This window comes from Schistocerca nitens, chromosome 4, assembly GCF_023898315.1.
Source record: "Schistocerca nitens isolate TAMUIC-IGC-003100 chromosome 4, iqSchNite1.1, whole genome shotgun sequence".
In the NCBI taxonomy this organism is placed as follows: Eukaryota; Metazoa; Arthropoda; class Insecta; order Orthoptera; family Acrididae; genus Schistocerca; species Schistocerca nitens.
In genome coordinates, this window is record NC_064617.1 from 633,027,514 (window position 1) to 633,047,321 (window position 19,808).

At 40.8% G+C, this 19,808-nt stretch overlaps 1 protein-coding gene across 1 annotated transcript in view; it reads left to right on the forward strand.

The window, feature by feature from the left end:
• The window catches only part of LOC126251652 (calmodulin-binding transcription activator 1), a 1,922,036-nt gene that overhangs the window by 1,615,127 nt on the left and 287,101 nt on the right, over positions 1–19,808 (forward strand). Inside the window, exon 9 of the mRNA XM_049952210.1 lies at positions 11,408–11,552. Within this exon, the coding sequence (XP_049808167.1) occupies positions 11,408–11,552 (145 nt within the window). The remainder of the gene's footprint in view (positions 1–11,407; positions 11,553–19,808) is intronic.

Genomic DNA, 19,808 nt, shown 5'->3' on the forward strand with positions numbered 1-19,808 from the left:
GGCGAGCACATGTGGCACCTGTGTGGCAGTGACCACTTCCCCATCTTCCTGTCATTGCCCTGGCGTCAGGCCCACAATCTGCTGGAACATATGGTGTGTCGGCGGGTGGGTTGGGTCCTGGAGTCATGTGGCCTACTGGCTCCATGTCAGGGCGGCTTCCACCAGGGGCGCTCTACCACTGATAATCTTGTGTCCCTCGAGTCTGCCTTTAAACAAGGCAGACTGGGAAACTTTCACCTCTGGTGTTACTGTTGACCCTGCCTCACATGGTAACATCGATGTGATGGTTGAGCAGGTGACTACCACAATCGTTTCTGTGGCAGAAAACGCGATCCCTCGCTCTTTAGGGTGCCATCAGCGATAGACAGTCCCTTGGTGGTCGCCAGAAGCCGCTGAGGCAATTACAGAGCGTCGGCGAGCTCTACAGTGACATAAGCGAAACCTTTCCCTCGAGCATGTGATAGCCTTTAAGCGGCTCTGTGCCTGTGTACGCTAGCTTATAAAACGAAGGAAACAGGAGTGTTGGGAGAGGTACATGTCGACTATTGGGTGCCATACGTCACCTTTCCAAGTCTGGACGAAGATCAGACGTCTTTTTGGGTACCAGAATCCAACAGGTGTCCCTGGCGTTACCATCAATGGTGTGCTATGTACCGACGCAAAAGCAATTGCCGAGCACTTTGCTGAGCGCTATGCTCGAGTGTCTGCGTCGGAGAACTAACCCGTAGCCTTTCACACACACAAATGGCAGATGGAAAGGAAAGTCCTCTCGTTCACTACACGCCACAGTGAACCCCTTAACGGCCCATTTACGGGGTGGGAGCTCCTCAGGGCACTTGCACATTGCCCCGACACAGCTCCTGGGCGTGACTGGATCCACAGTCAGATGATTAAACATCTCTCATCTGACTACAAGTGCCATCTTCTCGTCATCTTCAACGAAATCTGGTGTGGTGGCGTCTTTCCACCGCAGTGGCAGGAGAGCACCATCGTTACGGTGCTCAAACCCAGCAAAAACCCGCTTTATGTGGATAGCTATCGGCCCATCAGCCTCACCAACGTTCTTTGCAATCTGCTTGAACATATGGTGTGTCGGCGGGTGGGTTGGGTCCTGGAGTCATGTGGCCTACTGGCTCCATGTCAGGGCGGCTTCCACCAGGGGCGCTCTACCACTGATAATCTTGTGTCCCTCGAGTCTGCCATCCGAACAGCCTTTTCCAGACGCCAACACCTTGTTGCCATCTTTTTTGATCTACGGCAAAGTGTATGACACCACCTGGCGACATCATATCCTTGCCACATTATACGGATGGGGTCTCCGAGGCCCGCTCCCGATTTTTATCCAGAATTTCCTGTCGCTCTGTACTTTCCATGTCCAAGGAGGATGGAGTCCCGAAGGGCTCTGTATTGAGTGAATCACTAATTTTAGTGGCCATTAATGGTGTAACAGCAGCTGTAGGGCCATCCGTCCCACCCTCTCTGTATGCAGACGACTTCTGCATTTCCAGCACTAGTGCTCCACCAGCACTGGTGTTGCTGAGCGTCGCCTACAGGGAGCCATCCCCAAGGCACAGTCATGGGATCTCGCCCATGTCTTCCAGTTTTCGGCTGCGAAGTCATGTGTCATGCACTTCTGTCGGCATCGTACCATTCGTCCAGAACCAGAACTTTACCTTCATGACGATCCATTCACTGTAGTGGAGACATATCGATTTTATGACTGGTTTTCGACAACCGATTGACTTGGCTACATCTCCTTCGTCAGCTTAAGCGGAAGTGCTGGCAGCACCTCAATGCCCTCCGTTGCATGAGCAACACCAACTGGGGTGCAGATCGCTCTACTCTGCTGCAGCTCTACAAAGCCCTTGTTCAATCCCGTCTTGACTATGGGAGTGTGTTTCATGGTTCGGCGACGCCCTCAGTGTTGCGTGTACTCAACCCAGTGCACCACTGTGGCGTTCGCCTAGCGACGGGAGCTTTTAGAACGAGTCAGGTGACCAGTGTTCTGGTGGAGGCCAGAGTCCCTCCATTGCAGATCCGATATGCACAACTGCTCGCAAGTTACATTGCACACATTCGTAGTTCTCCTGAGCATCCAAATTACTGTCTCCTTTTTCCACCCACGGCAGTTCATTTCCCGCATCGGTGGCCCAGGTCAGGGCTAACGATTGCGGTTTGCATGCGATCCCTCCTGTCTGCACTGGAGTCCTTCCCTTTACCACCTCTCATCCAGGTCCATCCGCATACACCTACATTGTGTACATCTAGGCTGCAGATTCGTCCGAACCTTTCACATGACCCCAAGGACTCAGTTACTCCTGCCACTCTCCACTGTCACTTCCTCTCGATTCTTGACGTGTTCCAGGGTTCTGAAGTGGTTTACACTGACAGCTCGATGGCTGATGATCATGTTGGCTTCGCTTACGTCCACAGAGGCCATTTTGAATAGCATCATACCTTGCCTGTCGGCTGCAGTGTATTCACTGCAGAGCTGCTGGCCATCCCTCATGCGCTTCAGTATATCCCTTCATGCCCTGGGGAATCGTTTCTTCTGTGTACTTATTCCTTGAGCAGCCTACAAGCTATTGACCAGTGCTACCCTCGCCATCCTTTGGTAGCGTCCCTCCAGGAATCCACCTATGCCCTGGACCAGTCCCGTTGTTCAGTGGTGTTTGTGTGGACTCCAGGACATGTAGGCATCCCAGGCAGTGAACTTGCCGACAGGCTGGCCAAACAGGCTACACAGAAACCGCTTCTGGAGATGGGCATCTCTGGACCTGACCTGCTTTCTGACTCACACCGTAGGGTTTTTCGGCTATGGGAGACGGAATGGAATGATAGTAAACACAACAAACTGTGTGTCATTAAGGAGACTATGAATGTGTGGAAGTCTTACATGCGGGCCTCTCGCAGGGAATCAGTTGTCATCTGTCAGCTCCACGTTGCCATGCTTGGGGGACCCATGATTACCTCCTGCGCCGCAAAGACCCACCTGAATGTCTGTGCAGCACGGCTGATTTAATTTTACGTTTTATTTGTGCAGGTGGGTTTTATCATTTGATCTAAGTTTTAGTGTGTGTCCTTTGTCCCTACGTGTCCTCCACCCTAGTGCTTCTAGTGTGGAGGTTTTAATGTGTTGCAGAGTGGCTGGCTTCTCCTTTTTTATTTTTCAGCCAGCCATGGTAATCTGCTTTGTTATTTTTCATCCCGTTTCTTGCATTTCTGTTGTTTTCTCCCGTTTCATCCATTTACATGTTTGTCGCCCTTCATCGTTCTTGTGATTTTTCCGTTCGTTCCGTTTTGAGTTGTCTCTCTCGTTTGTTTTATTGTCACACTTGTGGCATTGTTTATTTGGAACAACGGACTGATGACCTCGTAGTTTGGTCGCTTTCCCCCCTCTTTTAATCCAACCAACCAACCAACCTAAACCATGGAGTGATCTCAACCTTTTCCCTTCTTTCAGAAGGTTGTGGAGAATGTCTTGAACACTTGACTTAGAGATATTGCTCCATTACGATTTGTGACAAACAATGTTGACACACTGCTATGTCACACCCACTACTTAACACCGCCTGCTCTTAACTTAATGGTCAAATGCACTTTGTTTGTTTGCAGTTATTAGTTCAAGTTATCACTGCAGCTACTGTATTGAAGTCGCTTACACCCCAGAAGAAAATCAGTTTCAGTTTCGCTAGCAGTCATGGGAAGTTATGATGGCAGAAAAACTGATTTGTATAGACAATGATATAACAATGTTTTCATGTCGATCACAGGAGAAATATTAAAGTAGTATATAAGTCTACGTGAGCCACAGTCCAGGTTCCCACCACTAGCCAGCACCGCTATCGGGGCGCTGTTATCACGGCGCTGCAGTCGTCGGCTGTGACAGGAAATACAAAAAGTCAAGATGGCGGTAGCCACGCCTTGCTTGTCTGTTATATCGTAGCCGTCATCGTCCAGAGTCAACGTAGGATTAAAACGAAACAATCACAGCATAATATTTTAGCAGGCATCAAAATAAAATCACAGTATTCCCACGTAGCAAGCAGCATGGCTGTGCTGAAAATATTCGATCTGTATCTGCGTCATGCTCAAAAGTATTCACCCAAAAAATTATCTTTAGGTGATATTTCCATATCTAAAATAAGTTAGCAACACACCCACCCACCAAAACACACACACACACATACACACACACACACACACACACACACACACACACACACAACGTTTATATTATGAATTTTAAGGTTACACAGCACTAGTGATTGTGCCATTTGTAGATAGTGTAAGGCACAACGGAGCCTCAATTTCATTAGTATTTTCCACATACAAATTGAGCTGGTCTGTGTTGCTTGTCAAATGGAACCGTATCTCCACATCAAAAATAGGTAAATGTTGCTGTCATTTCTATCTAAGGAAATGTTATTAGTGGTTCATAGAATGAACTATCATCATCTGTTGTTTTCACAAGTTTTCAGTAAGGTTTCACCTTAGCAAACACCATTTGGGGTCATCTATAAATTATCTCACCGTAAGGGGCAAGGAGGAGGGTAACAAAGTATGAAATCGTGTGACACGGGGGAGGCGTTACTTATATAAAGTTTTTTGTCCTGTTCTGTGTTACAACTCTATGTAATGAAAATATTTAAAACATTACCAACTTTATCATTATTATTTATTGTTGTTTAAATTTGTTTGTATCAATTTTTGGAAAGTGGCGGTCGCGCGATGTGATTGTTCAAAAATGGTTCAAATGGCTCTGAGCACTATGGGACTTAACATCCATGGTCATCAGTCCCCTAGAACTTAGAACTACTTAAACCTAACTAACCTAAGGACATCACACAACACCCAGCCATCACGAGGCAGAGAAAATCCCTGACCCCGCCGGGAATCGAACCCGGGCGTGGGAAGCGAGAACGCTACCGCACGACCACGGGATGCGGGCGATGTGATTGTTGTTCACTCTCGATTTACCTACGACGCCTCGGCCGTTTTGCTTGGTTCTGCTATTTTATGATTTTCAGTTTATATAACAAATTCAAAAAGAGTAAAAAAAGTAGGTATTCTTTACCGCAAGCTACATGATGTATACAGTGCAACTTCGGTGATAAAAATAAACAGGTCATACAAGACGAAGTTAACACCTTATGCCGAAGTTTGAAAAGTAGTGATAGTGTTGAAGGTAAAATGGATTCGAAAATCAAAGAATTGCCTATTACCCCTGGGAAAGACCACCATTTCTTATTTGATAGGAGCCTCAGTGAATCTGGGGCCCTCCTGGAGGGTCTGTAACGAAGAAAAAATCGCCGCCCCTGCTTGGATAGAAAGTGGAACCTCCAATGCTGGAGTCTAGTACTCTGTGGGCTAGATCTTCACGACCACAAGTTTATGGATAGGTAGATAAACAATAAATCGTATGTGGATGACAGCTTCGTGCAAATATTTTCAGCTGACGCCATTTTAGTTTAAATAGATGCTGTCACTAGTAATCAAATCATGTGTGCTTCTGTGGAAAAGTGTTCCTGGACCAGTTCTTCTGATATCACTTACAAACTCACTAGTGTCCTGTATTTTATAGCTTATCTTTCTCTTCGATTCTATTTTCTACCAGGAATGCAGAATGAATCACGTTTGGAAGTCGAGAGGGCACTGCTTCAAGCCTCCAATGACTACTGTAGTGGAATATTGTCGAAAGTTCTTTCACAAAACCTAAAAAATTTCTGGTTGTACGTAAAGGTGGTTAGTGGCACCAAAGTTAGCGTCCACGGACTCGTGGACAAGTCAATAACTGAAATTGAGAGTAGTTCTGCAAACAAGCGTGAAGTAGATTTTGATGACAGTGGCCTGGAGGAACAACTGGAATCCTTAAAATTGAACAAAGCCACAGGGTCTGATGGAATCCCTATCATATTCTATACCAAATTTGCAGCTCAGTTAGCCTCTCTTTTCACTGTAATTTCCTTGGATCCCACAAACGAAAACCATGCCCAACAGGCCTATTTGAAAGAAAGTACAGGTCACATTCATTTGCAAAAATGCCGGTAGAAGTGATCTGCAGAACTACCACCCAACATCCAGGACTTTCATTTGTTGTAGAATCTTAGAACATATCCTGAGCTCAAACATAATGAGATATTTCAAACGGAATGACATACTCAATGCTAACTAGCATGAATTTCGAAACCATAGATAATGTGAAACGCAACTTGCACTTTTCTCTCATGACATCTTGAAAGCTATTTATAAAAGCAGTCAGGTAGATGCAGTATTTCCCGATTTCCAATAGCCATTGACTCAGTGCCCCACCTATGCTTATTATCAAAAGTACAGTCATTTGACTTACCAGACAAAATATGTGACTGCATTCAGGATTTCTTGGTAGAGAGGACACAGCATGGAAGGAGAATCATCGAAAGATGTAGGATTAAATTTGAGTGTACCTCAGGGAAATGTTTTGGGTCCTTTTCTGTTCATGCGGTATGGTAATGACCTTGCAGACAACATTTACTTCAAACTTTTCACAGATCAAGCAGTTATCTACAATAAAGTACAGTCTGAATAAAGTTGTACAAATATTTAGTCAGGCCTTGATAAGATTTCAGATTAATGTAATGATTGATTACTTGCTTTAAATGTTCAGAAATGTGAAATTGTGCACTTAAAAAATGAAAAGCGGTGAATATAATATCAGTTTGTCACAGTCAGAATCAGAAACAAATACAAATACTTGGGTGTAACACTTTCGTACAGACATGAAATGGAACAATCACATAGGCTCAGTTGTGGGAAAAGCAGGTAGGAGACATTTGGTTTCTTGATAGAATAGTAGAGGAATGAAATCAGTCCGCAATAGAGATTGGTTATAAACTCATATGACCCATCTTAGAATGTTGCTTGAGTGTGTGGGACTCGTACCAGATAGGACTATCAGGGGAGGCTAAATGTATGCAGAGACGGGCAGCACAATGTCACAGGTTTGTTTGACCAGCAGGCCAGTATCAAAGAGATATTGAAAGGGCTGAACTGGCAGAGTCTTGAAGATAGATGGAAACTATCCTGAGAAAGTATACAACAAAGCTTCAGGAACAAGCCATAAATGATGTGTCTAGGAATATACTGCAACCCCCTACATATCACTTACATAGGGGTCGTGAGGACAAGATTAGATTAGTTTGTTCTTCCCGTGTTCCACACTTTAGGTGAATGGAATGGGAAAAAACCCAAGTAACTGGTACAATGGGATGTAGTCTGTGCCATGCACTTTGCAGTGGTTCATAGACTATACATGTAGATGTAGATACAAGTCATGATGTCTTCATTGTCTTTCATTAAACTCCACATTTATTTTTATCAGTATCTACTTGATCTTGCAAGCCTTCATCCAGAAAATTTATTATCCACTGTCACAAGTTTCAGTGTGCTCACTCAAGGAGTTTATTGATGATCCATTTTTCTTTATCAGTATATTGCGAAAGTTCATAGCGAAAATTGCCCACCCGTATTTCTGCTTCTCCCTATGAAGCCATTAGTTCCAGTTTAATCTGCAGAAGCTATTTTGAACTTTATGCATTTATTTTTTAAGCTTTATGCATTTATTTTTTACGCAATCTGTGCTCATAATGTGTCAGTTCCATGGTTTTGATTTGGTTGTTATTTTGCATAGATTTCTCATTAACTTGTGCAGTGCTTCTGTGTAATTTCTTAAGAGGCATGTCAGGCAATTGAGTAGTTAAAATCAGTTAGCTGCTTTGCCATTTTTCTGTGTTTGAAAATAATGTCATCTCCAGTGGTCCACACACTGATCCAGGGTTCAGTTCTGGGCAGTAAGCGGGGTGTCACAATTTGTTACTGTATCTCTGCCCCCCCCCCCTTTCCCCCTTCTCAGAAATATAACTTACCACCCACCACCGTTAATGTACCAAAAATGCCAATGATTTTATAGTAATAGTGATAATTACTTGCTTGGGTCAAAAATTACAATTCAAAGAAATACAGCACTTGTAAATCACTTTTAGTGTAATAATGCTGTGAAGCGGTAATCGACACTGAAAGCAGTACTGGTCAGGATGGCCATTTTTGCCCCAAAATGGCACATTTGGGATCTGTGGGTTGGGATCTTGCAGTACCACTGTGAGTGCAGAGCCAAAAGTGTTCACTCAGTAACAACTTTCTTTATTAAACATGACTTCTGCATAAGAAGTCTATGTCTGCATCCAGGAACTGGATGATGGATGTGGTTACTGGGGCATTGGCATGCCACCTCAGCATAACACAGTTGGTTCATACATGACCTTGCTGATGCACGACTAGAGACAGCTCGGCAACCTGTGAACTTACACCAGGCTTCGCTTAGACTGCAGGCAGCTCCAGACGTGCAAGCAGCCCACGTCGAACACAGGAGCTTAAGAGTTCAGAGACAGCCAGAGTGTCAGACAGTGACACACAGGGAGGGACCTAGTCTTAGCGATTCCAATTCGAGACCCAGAACCGTCAGGTGTGCTGCCTGGCTGATCATAGACTAGCAGCTTTGTCTAACTGATGAAGCTGCCAAGTGAAGCTTAGGTGATTCCAGCCACATATTTGATCAACGATTGGCATGGAGACTCTCACAGTACCGGCGGAAGTTGGAGGCCTGAGAACAAGTGCTGCTAATCGCTGAGCAAGTGATATTTATACTCCTTGGACCCTGGTGTGTTGTGAGAGAAGCCCACTTCCCATCAAATAGATAGCTTCGGAAGCTCAGAAGTGTATCACTGCATGAAAGCAACCCAGCATACCATTGTGGTAGACCACTGTGTTGCAGAATGTTATGCAGAGCATTATTTTAGCACCCAGATGCAGGATTTTGTTGGTGGCAGGCCTGCAACCTCTCTGCGGATTGGAAAGTCTTGTCTGTGGCTGATGGCGCAACATTCAGGATATTTAAGAATTACGTGTCTTGTGAAATGTATTTGAGTAGTATTATGACAACTGTATCATAATTTAGAAGTATAAAATCGAAATGGCATCCACCATTATCCAAATTTCACTTAGTTCTGTAGTTATGAACACAAGTCTGCACACTATGTATATGTGAGTCTGTAAATGAGAGCAACGCTGATTGTTTGAGTCATTTCCACCTGTGTTTATGCAGACAGTTATTCTGTTATATTTTCCTTATTGGAGGGTCTTCCTTTTCCCTCTTGCCTTACTTAGCTTCCTGTGGGTTGCTGGTTCTAACGAACAATGTCAAATTTGTTGTTGATGTTAAGTATGGTAAGCTGACCGGAATGTTCTCTGCTGCTGCTCCTGCTGCAAGCCCGTTCATGTGGATGATACGTAAGTAACTGAAAAGTGCCATGTGTTAAACATAGCTTGTAATTACTGAAGTTACTTACCATTTTCAATACCTAGTTTTCATGCTGTTCTGTAATCTGAAAGTTAGCTGAGAAAGTTAGAAATTCATATATATACAGGGTTATTACAAATGATTGAAGCGATTTCACAGCTCTACAATAACTTTATTATTCGAGATATTTTCACAATGCTTTGCACACACATACAAAAACTCAAAGTTTTTTTAGGCATTCACAAATGTTCGATATGTGCCCCTTTAGTGATTCGGCAGACATCAAGCCGATAATCAGGTTCCTCCCACACTCGGCGCAGCATCTCCCCATCAATGAGTTCGAAAGCATCGTTGATGCGAGCTCGCAGTTCTGGCACGTTTCTTGGTAGCGGAGGTTTAAGCACTGAATCTTTCACATAACCCCACAGAAAGAAATCGCATGGGGTTAAGTCGGGAGAGCGTGGAGGCCATGACATGAATTGCTGATCATGATCTCCACCACGACCAATCCATCGGTTTTCCAATCTCCTGTTTAAGAAATGTTGAACATCATGATGGAAGTGCGGTGGAGCACCATCCTGTTGAAAGATGAAGTCGGCGCTGTCGGTCTCCAGTTGTGGCATGAGCCAATTTTCCAGCATGTCCAGATACACGTGTCCTGTAACGTTTTTTTTGCAGAAGAAAAAGGGGCCGTAAGCTTTAAACCGTGAGATTGCACAAAACACGTTAACTTTTGGTGAATTGCAAATTTGCTGCACGAATGCGTGAGGATTCTCTACCGCCCAGATTCACACATTGTTCACTTCACCATTAAGAAAAAATGTTGCTTCATCACTGAAAACAAGTTTCGCACTGAACGCATCCTCTTCCATGAGCTGTTGCAACCGCGCTGAAAATTCAAAGCGTTTGACTTTGTCATTGGGTGTCAGGGCTTGTAGCAATTGTAAATGGTAAGGCTTCTGCTTTAGCCTTTTCCGTAAGATTTTCCAAACCGTCGGCTGTGGTACGTTTAGCTCCCTGCTTGCTTTATTCGTCGACTTCCGGGGGCTACGCGTGAAACTTGCCCACACGCGTTCAACCGTTTCTTCGCTCACTGCAGGTCGACCCATGGATTTCCCCTTACAGAGGCATCCAGAAGCTTTAAACTGCACATACCATCACCGAATGGAGTTAGCAGTTGGTGGATCTTTGTTGAACTTCGTCCTGAAGTGTCGTTGCACTGTTACGACTGACTGATGTGAGTGCATTTCAAGCTCCTGTCGCCATTTTGTCTCACTGCGCTGTCGAGCGCTCTGGCGGCAGAAACCTGAAGTGTGGCTTCAGCCGAACAAAACTTTATGAGTTTTTCTACGTACCTGTAGTGTGTCGTGACCATATGTCAATGAATGGAGCTACAGTGAATTTATGAAATCACTTCAGTCATTTGTAATAACCCTGTAGAAATATAAACACTTCTACTGAAATTTTTTATTTTGGGTGAGGGTCATGATCCTCCCATGACATCCCTCCCTCTCACCCCCCCCCCCCACCCCCTCCCCCCATCCAAAAAACCCACAACCCTTAGATCCATGTCTGAGTGGGTCTCATTTTATTTCTGAAAGTGGATTAATATTAAAGATTGAATTGTGCAGTGTGGCCTCTTTTTTGGGTTTTATGGCTTGACAACATCATATTCTGCTTTACTGTGTCAAGAATCCTGTGATTACGGTGCAGCTGCAGCATCTGAATAGCAATATTTTATATTTAATCTTGGATAGTCTGCAAACTGACTAATATGCATTTGAATGAATGGAAGCTTGCTGTAAATGATAAACTGTGGATAAGGCTTCCTTGTTGTTGAGCGGGTTTCTTAGCTACACATCACAATCTCATAGCAAGCTGACAGCAGGTGAACTTTCTTCTCTACCAGCATAAATCCTTCACCAGTGACCATTGTTTCATCTTTTGTGTGTTGTTGTATTTGGATGGGATCACTTCTGTTATTGTAATTAGAAGTGAGTTTTGTTTTATCACAATTTGATACATGTTTCATTATGTGTCTTTTCACCTCACATATGTTGTATTTGTTTCCAGAATCCTGATATAGTACTGGTGCATTACCTAAACGTGCCCTATCCTGATGACAACAAGCTGGCAGTGATAACTCCAAGCCTTGCATTATGGGGAGACAAGAAGGAGTGGACCAAGGAGGAACTGGTATCACAACTGAAGCCCATGTGTGAGTCGCCAGCCCCCTCATGCTACTCCAGTGTCCAGGGTGAAGTGGAACAGATCTGTGTTGTTGCCTGCTGCATGAATTTCTTTAGTGTTTTCTCTCTTGTTTCTGCTTGTGCATGAGCATTCAGTGTCATTTTGCAAAAATCTAAAATTGAAAGCCCCAATGAATTTATAGACTAACATTTGCCACTAAGAAGCTTTTAAAATGAAAGTCAGTTTTTATGTGCCTCTTGGGTATATGACTTTGAAAATCATTTCTGAGCTTGTATTTCTAACAGTAGGACATATGTGACAAAAGGCCTCAAGCCAGACAAAAGGCCTCAAGCCAACCAGAATACCGGACCAAGGGGAACAGTCAAAGTAGAGGCAGCTCTCATCTCCACATACACATACAATCAAATTGAATCCAAGGCAATGAATGACCTTAATAAACGTACATGTTATGAGTTTCTCTAGTAGAAGGGATCTGAATATATTATTTCATCATTACTTTCATTGTAAGTCTATGCCTTTTCCCTTCCTGTAGAATTATCATGGAATTATCTATTATGTATGAAATCCATGTGCAATGCATGTTCTGCAAACTCCCATGTGAAGGAGTAAAGCACCTTGTATAGGTGAGAAGTTCAGATTCCTCTCAATCAGTAACTCATATTAGATGTACTTTTTCTACATCCAGCCTCATTCAGGTCTGATAAAAACACACACACACACACACACACACACACACACCAGATGTAAGACTCACAAATGGTAATAAATTATTTGACACCTTCTCTGTGAATCAGTCTATCTGTTAGTGATAACCATATCAAAAGCCCTACGGTAGTTCTTGAGAATAGCCATTACAAAGAGATGGAAAAGATTGCAGGTGACTTTAATTGAGTAATACAGTATTTATTTATAATTGGTTTTCTTTAATGATGCAGTGAAAGATGGAAATATCTTGTGATGTTCAAGCTTCTTCCTTATTAAGGGGGAGAAAGTCAGTATCAGAGAGAGGGAGAGAGAGTTTTAGTATTCATTATCAAAAGTTACATGGTATGGCTTTCACTTATAGTTTTCAACACATTCATTTCTGTTACAGGGACCATTACCTCAAATTGATACATTTAACTTTCTCCATTATCTTATTCATTTTTAGGAAATATTTTTACAGTGTGCACATTTTATGTGTGTTTACATTATGAGTAAGTTGTGTATCTGATTTGGAAGTTGTTGTGACAGTGGACTATGAACATATATTTCAAATGCTACATCTCAAGCTTTTGAATCAGTTTATTCTGTTTAATAGAAATTTACCAGGGAAGAACTTTCTCACTTTTTGTCTCTGTACATAGATCTTTCCTCGTTTTTCATGTTTACTTCAGTCTACTGCCTTGACACTACCATTTCGTTGAACAGAGAATCTGATTTCATCTGTACTATTTTATATGAAAACTGAGAGTCCTGTTTAATATTTGGGCTCATAAGTTGAGTACATTCCTCCTCCTGACTGAATGGTTACAGCTTATTCAGTCAGTGTATAATAATAAATTACATGGCATGTTTACTGTCGCAGGGAAAACATTATTTTCCTCATCTGTGCTTTTACTGAAGCATCCTTTTTTTTACTGTTTGCATGCTCAAAAACTAAATTCTCTGCCCTTGTCCAGTATCTTTGTATGTCTCAGTGTTTTTGCTGGTATGTGTTGTTGTCTTTGGAAATGTTAAAAAATCGTTGTCATGTAGTCAAAGATTAAAGTTTCATTTACATATGCATGCTGGTTAAGTGCTGGTACTTTTTTTTTAACACATCCAGAGCTGCATTGCAAAGCACAAAACCCAGTGTAGTTTATTGACCTTAATGAGCAAAATGTATTGCTGCATAGTTTTGTGTTATGTATTATACTCTGTTGCCTGTTATGTTGCAAAAAAATAATGCACTGTAGTTATGACATGGTGCTGAAATTATTACTATTGTAAAAAAAGAATTAATTTTATTCTTGTCAATGCTGGTATTAGAGAAACCAGTTGAAAATCTTTTCATCAAACAGACATTTCTTTCTCAATTACATATTTTATTTCTCTTATAAGTATGTTTTATATTTTTGCATTTAAAATCTAAATGAGGCTTTAACATTTACTGTGTGTAGGGTGTTCTAATTAAATTTCTATTACTTGAGAGGATCCCCATGAAAAACGAGTGTTCATAGGAAAATGAAACTTTGTGGAAACATTTGTAAGGATAGGCAGAAAAGAAATAATTAGTAAACCATGAAAGAAACACATTCCAATTTCCACATGAGAGGACAACATTGTTAATTGCGTACTGTGTTTACATTCCGGGTTAGAAATTGCTCAATGTGATGGCCATCTGCATCCATATGACAGCCTGGAACCACACTAGAGATTGCTTTGCTGCTGCCCGAAACATCTCAGGTAGGACGTTGGCTACCTCTCTCACTTTGGTCATTCCAACCTCCAATGTGTGTTAATGTCCTGTTGATAAATCCTGTCCTTCAGGTAACCCCACAGCCAGAAATCACACAGGTTCAAATCTGATGAACTGAGTGGCCACCCAGTTTTGACCGATCAGCCAATGATTTATTTTTCTCCAAATACGTTACGAAGTAACTGAGTGACCTTGTTAGCAATGTGAGGTGGAGCTCCATCATACATAAAAACAGTTGAACTCAAAAAGCACCTCCCTCCTGTAAGCAGGTATCATATGGTAGCGAAGTAGATCACAGTAGTATATGCCATCCACACTGCATGTCATTGGTCCTTGGGGTCAGAGATCCTCAAAGAAAAATGCACCAGTCATGAACTGTTCTGTGAAGCCACATCACACAGTGACACGTTCACTACGCAGGGGAACTTCATGAACATTTGTTGGTGGTGACAGTCGAGAGTTTTCAATGCCCCAGTGAGAATAAAGTGTGCCTCATCACTCCACAAAATTTTCCTTGGCTACATGCCATCAACTTCAGCCATTGCAAGAAACATAAGAGCAAATTCTACTCAAATGTCTGTGTCTTGTGGCAAAAGTTTGTGAGTAATGTGAAGTACATACAGATAAGATTTCACAAATGCTCACAGCATTTTTCAGACAGTGGACAGTGGAATGTTCAACTTTTGCTATGGGAACAGTAACTTCTCCACCATTTTGTGGTGCAATTGGCCGGCAGCCTCTCCCAGGAGCAGTTCTCAAATTGCTAGTTAATTCAAACTTCCAAATCATGTTCATCAACCCTGGTATGGAAAGAGGACCCCTCCATATTGCTTTAATGCATTGATACTTGGGAAGAACAGCAGCACTTTTGCTGTTATTCTTTTAATACAGTTTTATGAATAAAACCTGGCTCACCTTGTCCAGCCCCAAATTAACAGTCTGCAGCTGTAATGCATACTGATGCATGTGATTAAACACTACATTGCCTACAAGTAAAAGCACCTAATTGGCAAATCTTGCAGTGTACAGTCTGCACATGATTCCCAAAAAGTTGGGTACCAATAAAGTAATAGTTTTTGAGTCAACAACTATGTTGTCATTTTTTCTCTTCACATAATATTTCAACAACTTCCCTAATTGTCTTTTCAGGTGCCAAGTGCAGATTAGTTGCTTGCTGTTTGGACTCTGACCAAATAGGGAATGTTACACACCGTGCATCATGCACTGCCCTATTGACTGTTTCTCTGTGCTTTTATGTAGTAAAACAATCACCAGACATTAAAAACCAACAGTAAGGCTATATCAAAATGCAAAAAAAAGGTAAAAGTAAGGAAAATGGTGAGGGATGGACATTTCACAACAAAAGTCTTTATAGTCAGTTACCTATGAATAGAAAGAGAGCATTGATATGTTTTCCATCTTTGTTTAAGAAAACTGAGTGCCTGATCTATGCTTTACTTAAATTAAAGCCTCTGTTCCTGTTGATTACATTAACTGCCACGCTAGTCCTGACTGCCTTCTTTATTAAACTGTCCCAGAAATTGGTCACCCAGAACATGGTGTTGTTATCTTTATATTTCATTTCACACTCACAGGTGAGGTAGTGTTCAGTGACTAATAGTTAGAAAATAAAATTTCACCAGTAATGCGAGAAATAACAAAGGTATTCAGGTAAATTGTCTGGCATAATTATTTTAATATCTACAATTACGTCTACATCTACATAGATACTCTGCAAGCGACCATATGGTGTGTGGTGGATGGTACCCTGTACTACTAGTAGTCCTTTCCTCACCTGTTCCACTTGCAAATAGAGCGAGGGAAAAACATCTGTCTATATGCCTCCATATGAGCCCTAATGTCTCGTCTCTTATCTTTGTGGTCCTTATGCAGAATGTGTGTTGGTTAGAGTAGTGTTGTTAGGCAGTCAGTTTCAGATGCCGGTTCTACATGATTATTCTGTAAGCCAAATTTCAATGTTTGGTAGCGGGTTTATAGAACCACTTTCAGAATACTTCCCAGCCATTCCACTTTCAGTTAGCACATGGGAAGAATTAAAACCTAAACGCCTGTTTGTGAACTCTGATTTCTCTTATTTTAATAAGATGGTCATTTTTCCCTATGTAGTTGTGACTCAACAAAATATTTTGTCTTTCAGAGGAAAAAGTTAGTGACTAAAAGTTTTTGTGAAAAGATCTTACCGCTACAAAAAATTCCTTTTTTATTTTAGTGATTGCCACCCCAGTTTGAGGAGCCCATACCGTACAGTAGTACTCCAGAACAGGATGGCCGAGCATGTTGTAGGCAGTCTCTTCAGTGAATTTCGTGTCTTTCAAATGCTCTGCCGGTAAAACATACTCATTGCTTCACCTTCTCCACAACATTTTCATTGTGGTGGTTCTAATGTAAGTTGTTCATGACTGCAATGCCCAGATATTTGATTGAATTGATAACCTTTAAATTTGTGTGATTGGTTGTGTAATTGAAATTTAACAGAATTTTTTTAGTATTTTTATGGAGGATCTCACACTTTTTATTGTTTTAGATAAATTGCCACTTTTTGCACCATGCAGATCTCTTGTCTAAATCATCACTTTGATCTTCTGATGACTTTATTAGACAGTGAATGACAGCATTTGCAAACAACCTAATATGGCTGCTCAGATTGTCTTCCAAACCATTTATATAGAGTAATGAGAGCAGAGGGTCTGTAAAACATCTTTGTGGAACCCCAGATACCATTTTGATTACATTACTACCAGCTGTGAATCTTCTGACAGATAATCATGAATGCATTCATAGCCATGCAATTTAATTAAAAGCCATTTGTGAAGAATGATATGAAAAGCCTTCTGGAAACCTAAAAATGTGGAATCAACCCGATATTTCCTGTTGATAGCACTCATTACTTCATGTAAATAAAGAGTCACTTGTGTTTTGGAAGAATAATATTTCCTGGCTCTATGCTGTTTGTCTATCAATAGGTTATTTGCTGTGAAGTATTTCATAGTGTTGTAATACAGCAAATGTTCCAAAATCCTAATACAGATTGATATCAGTGATATGTGTCTATAATTCAGCAGAAAACTCCTATTTCCATTATTGTGTACTGTTGGGACTATGTGTCTATAATTCAGCAGAAAACTCCCATTTCCATTATTGTGTATTGTTGGGACTATGCAACATTCCAGCTCCTAGGTACACATCTTTTGTCAAATGAGCAGTTGTATATGATTGCTAAAAATGGAGCTATTTCATCAACACACTCCAAAATCTATCTTTTGCATAACTTAATTGGAAATCTTGCCTTTATTAAGTGATTTAAAGTGCTTCACTGTACCAGTGGTATCTACTTCCAAATAACTTGTGTTGGCAGCTGTTCTCGATTCAAATTCTGTAATATGTTCTGCATCTTCTTTGATGAATGAATTTTGGAAACCTGTGATTAGCAACACTGTTTTAGAGGTGATGTTGTCAAAAAAGATTATCACTGTTATAATGCAATGAAGGTATTCGTTGTGCATTTCCACCGGTATAATTTATTTACAGCCAGAATATCTTTGGAACAACTGTTGGGTTTCGAAACAGTGTTTCATTGCAGGACTTACTAAATGCATCTCACACTGAAATCTGCACTAAGTTTCAGGCATCTGTAAATCATTGCTAATCTTGGAAACTTTACATTCTTTTAACTCTGGCATGCTTTTTTTATTGCTACTGCAACTGCGTCCTGACCTATCTTCTTTATGATGGAAGATCTGTTGTGTCTCATATTAATTTACTTAACATGAAACTCTCAATTGTGTTAGTACTTTTTCTTTGAATTTAAGGCGCATTTGGCCAACATTTACAAAGTTATTATGGAAGGATTGCAGACAGTCTCTTAGGAGACTGCCAAGTGAATTTTTGTCCGTTTTTGTAATAGATATGTTTTGCATATGTGTTCAGTTGCTATGGATTTTATGGTATACAGACTCACTATAACAGTCTTGTGGTTATTAATTCCTGTAGTTGTAATGATGCTCTCTATTTGCTCAGTATTGATTATTGCTAAAAGATGTAGTATGTTGTCACAACCATATACACTTTGTGTGGATTCTTGAACTAATTGCTCAATATAATTTTCAGAAAAAGCATTTAGAACAATTTCAGATGATGTTTTATACCCATCACTGACTTTAAACATGTACATTCACCAACATATTGTGAGTAGATTGAATCACCACCAACTACAATTGTACAAGTTGGGTACATATTTGAAATCAGGCTCAGATTTTTCTTGAAACCTTCAGCAAATTTATCAAGAGAGTCAGCAAAAGGAACCAGTTATTAATTTATTTTGATTATTGAGTACGACATTATCCGTGCTAAATCATAGCAACTTTTACTTTCAATTTCTCTAAAAGATAAATAACTTCTAACAGCAACAGTTTGCCACCACCAACTGAAAGTAGACTATCCCTTCTGAATAGTGTAGGTTTCCTTGGTAGGAACATCAGCTGAACTTAACTCAGACTTTAACTAACTTTCAGTACTTGTAACAATTCCTGCTTCAGCACTTTCTATTAGCACTTGGAGCTCTGGTACTTTCCAATAGAGCCGTAACGATATACAACTGTAATAATAATGTTTCCTAGGTCTGCTGCCATCCTGTGTTTGATCTGCTTCCTTTGAGACTGTACTCCTGATACTTTACTTTCAGGCAGTCTAACAAACGTGGTAATGCAAGTGAATTTCTTGGAGTAAGAAGCCTGTTTCTTGAAGTAGTAATCCAACACAATGGGCTTAAAGAACTCTGTAGAAAAAAAGTCACGAACTTAAAGAAATCTCAAAAGTTGTTAATAGATTAGATTAGATTAATACTTGTTCCAAAGATCATGAATACGACACTTCGTAATGATGTGGAACATGTCAGGTTAATAAAAGATGTCTGTACAAGATATTCATTACACAAAATATTGCATTACATTAATGTTTAAGTCCCCCCCCCCCCTCCCTAATTTATATCTAAAAATTCAGCCAATGAGTAGGAGTTGTCATCTATAAATTCTTTTAATTTATTTTTAAATGTTAGTTGGCTGTCTGTCAGGCTTTTGATGCTGTTTGGTAGGTGACCAAAGACTTTAGTGGCAGCATGATTTACCCCTTTCTGTGCCCAAGTCAGATTTAACCCTGCATAGTGAAGATCATACTTTCTCCTGGTGTTATAGCTATGCACACTGCTATTACTTTTGAACTGGGTTGGATTATTAACAATAAATTTCATAAGTGAATATATATACTGTGAGGTTACTGTGAGGATCCCTAGATCCTTAAATAGATGTCTGCAGGATGACCGTGGGTGGGCCCCAGCAATTATTCTGATTACACGTTTTTGAGCAATGAATACTTTTCTACTCAACGATGAATTACCCCAGAATATGATGCCATACAAAAGCAGTGCATGAAAGTAGGCATAGTAAGCTAATTTACTGAGATTCTTATCACCAAAATTTGCAATAACTCTAATAGCATACGTAGCTGAACTCAGACGTTTCAGCAGATCATCAATGTGTTGCTTCCAGTTTAACCTCTTATCAGTGAACACACCTAAAAATTTTGAAAATTCTACCTTAGCTACAGACTTCTGTTCAAAGTCTATATTTATTACTGGAGTTGTGCCATTTACTGTATGGAACTGTATATACTGTGTTTTATCAAAATTTAAAGAGAGTCCGTTTACTGAGAACCACTTAATAATTTTGTGAAAAACGTCATTTACAATTACATCACTTAGTTCTTGGTTTTTGGATGTTATTACTATACTTATACCATCATCAAAAA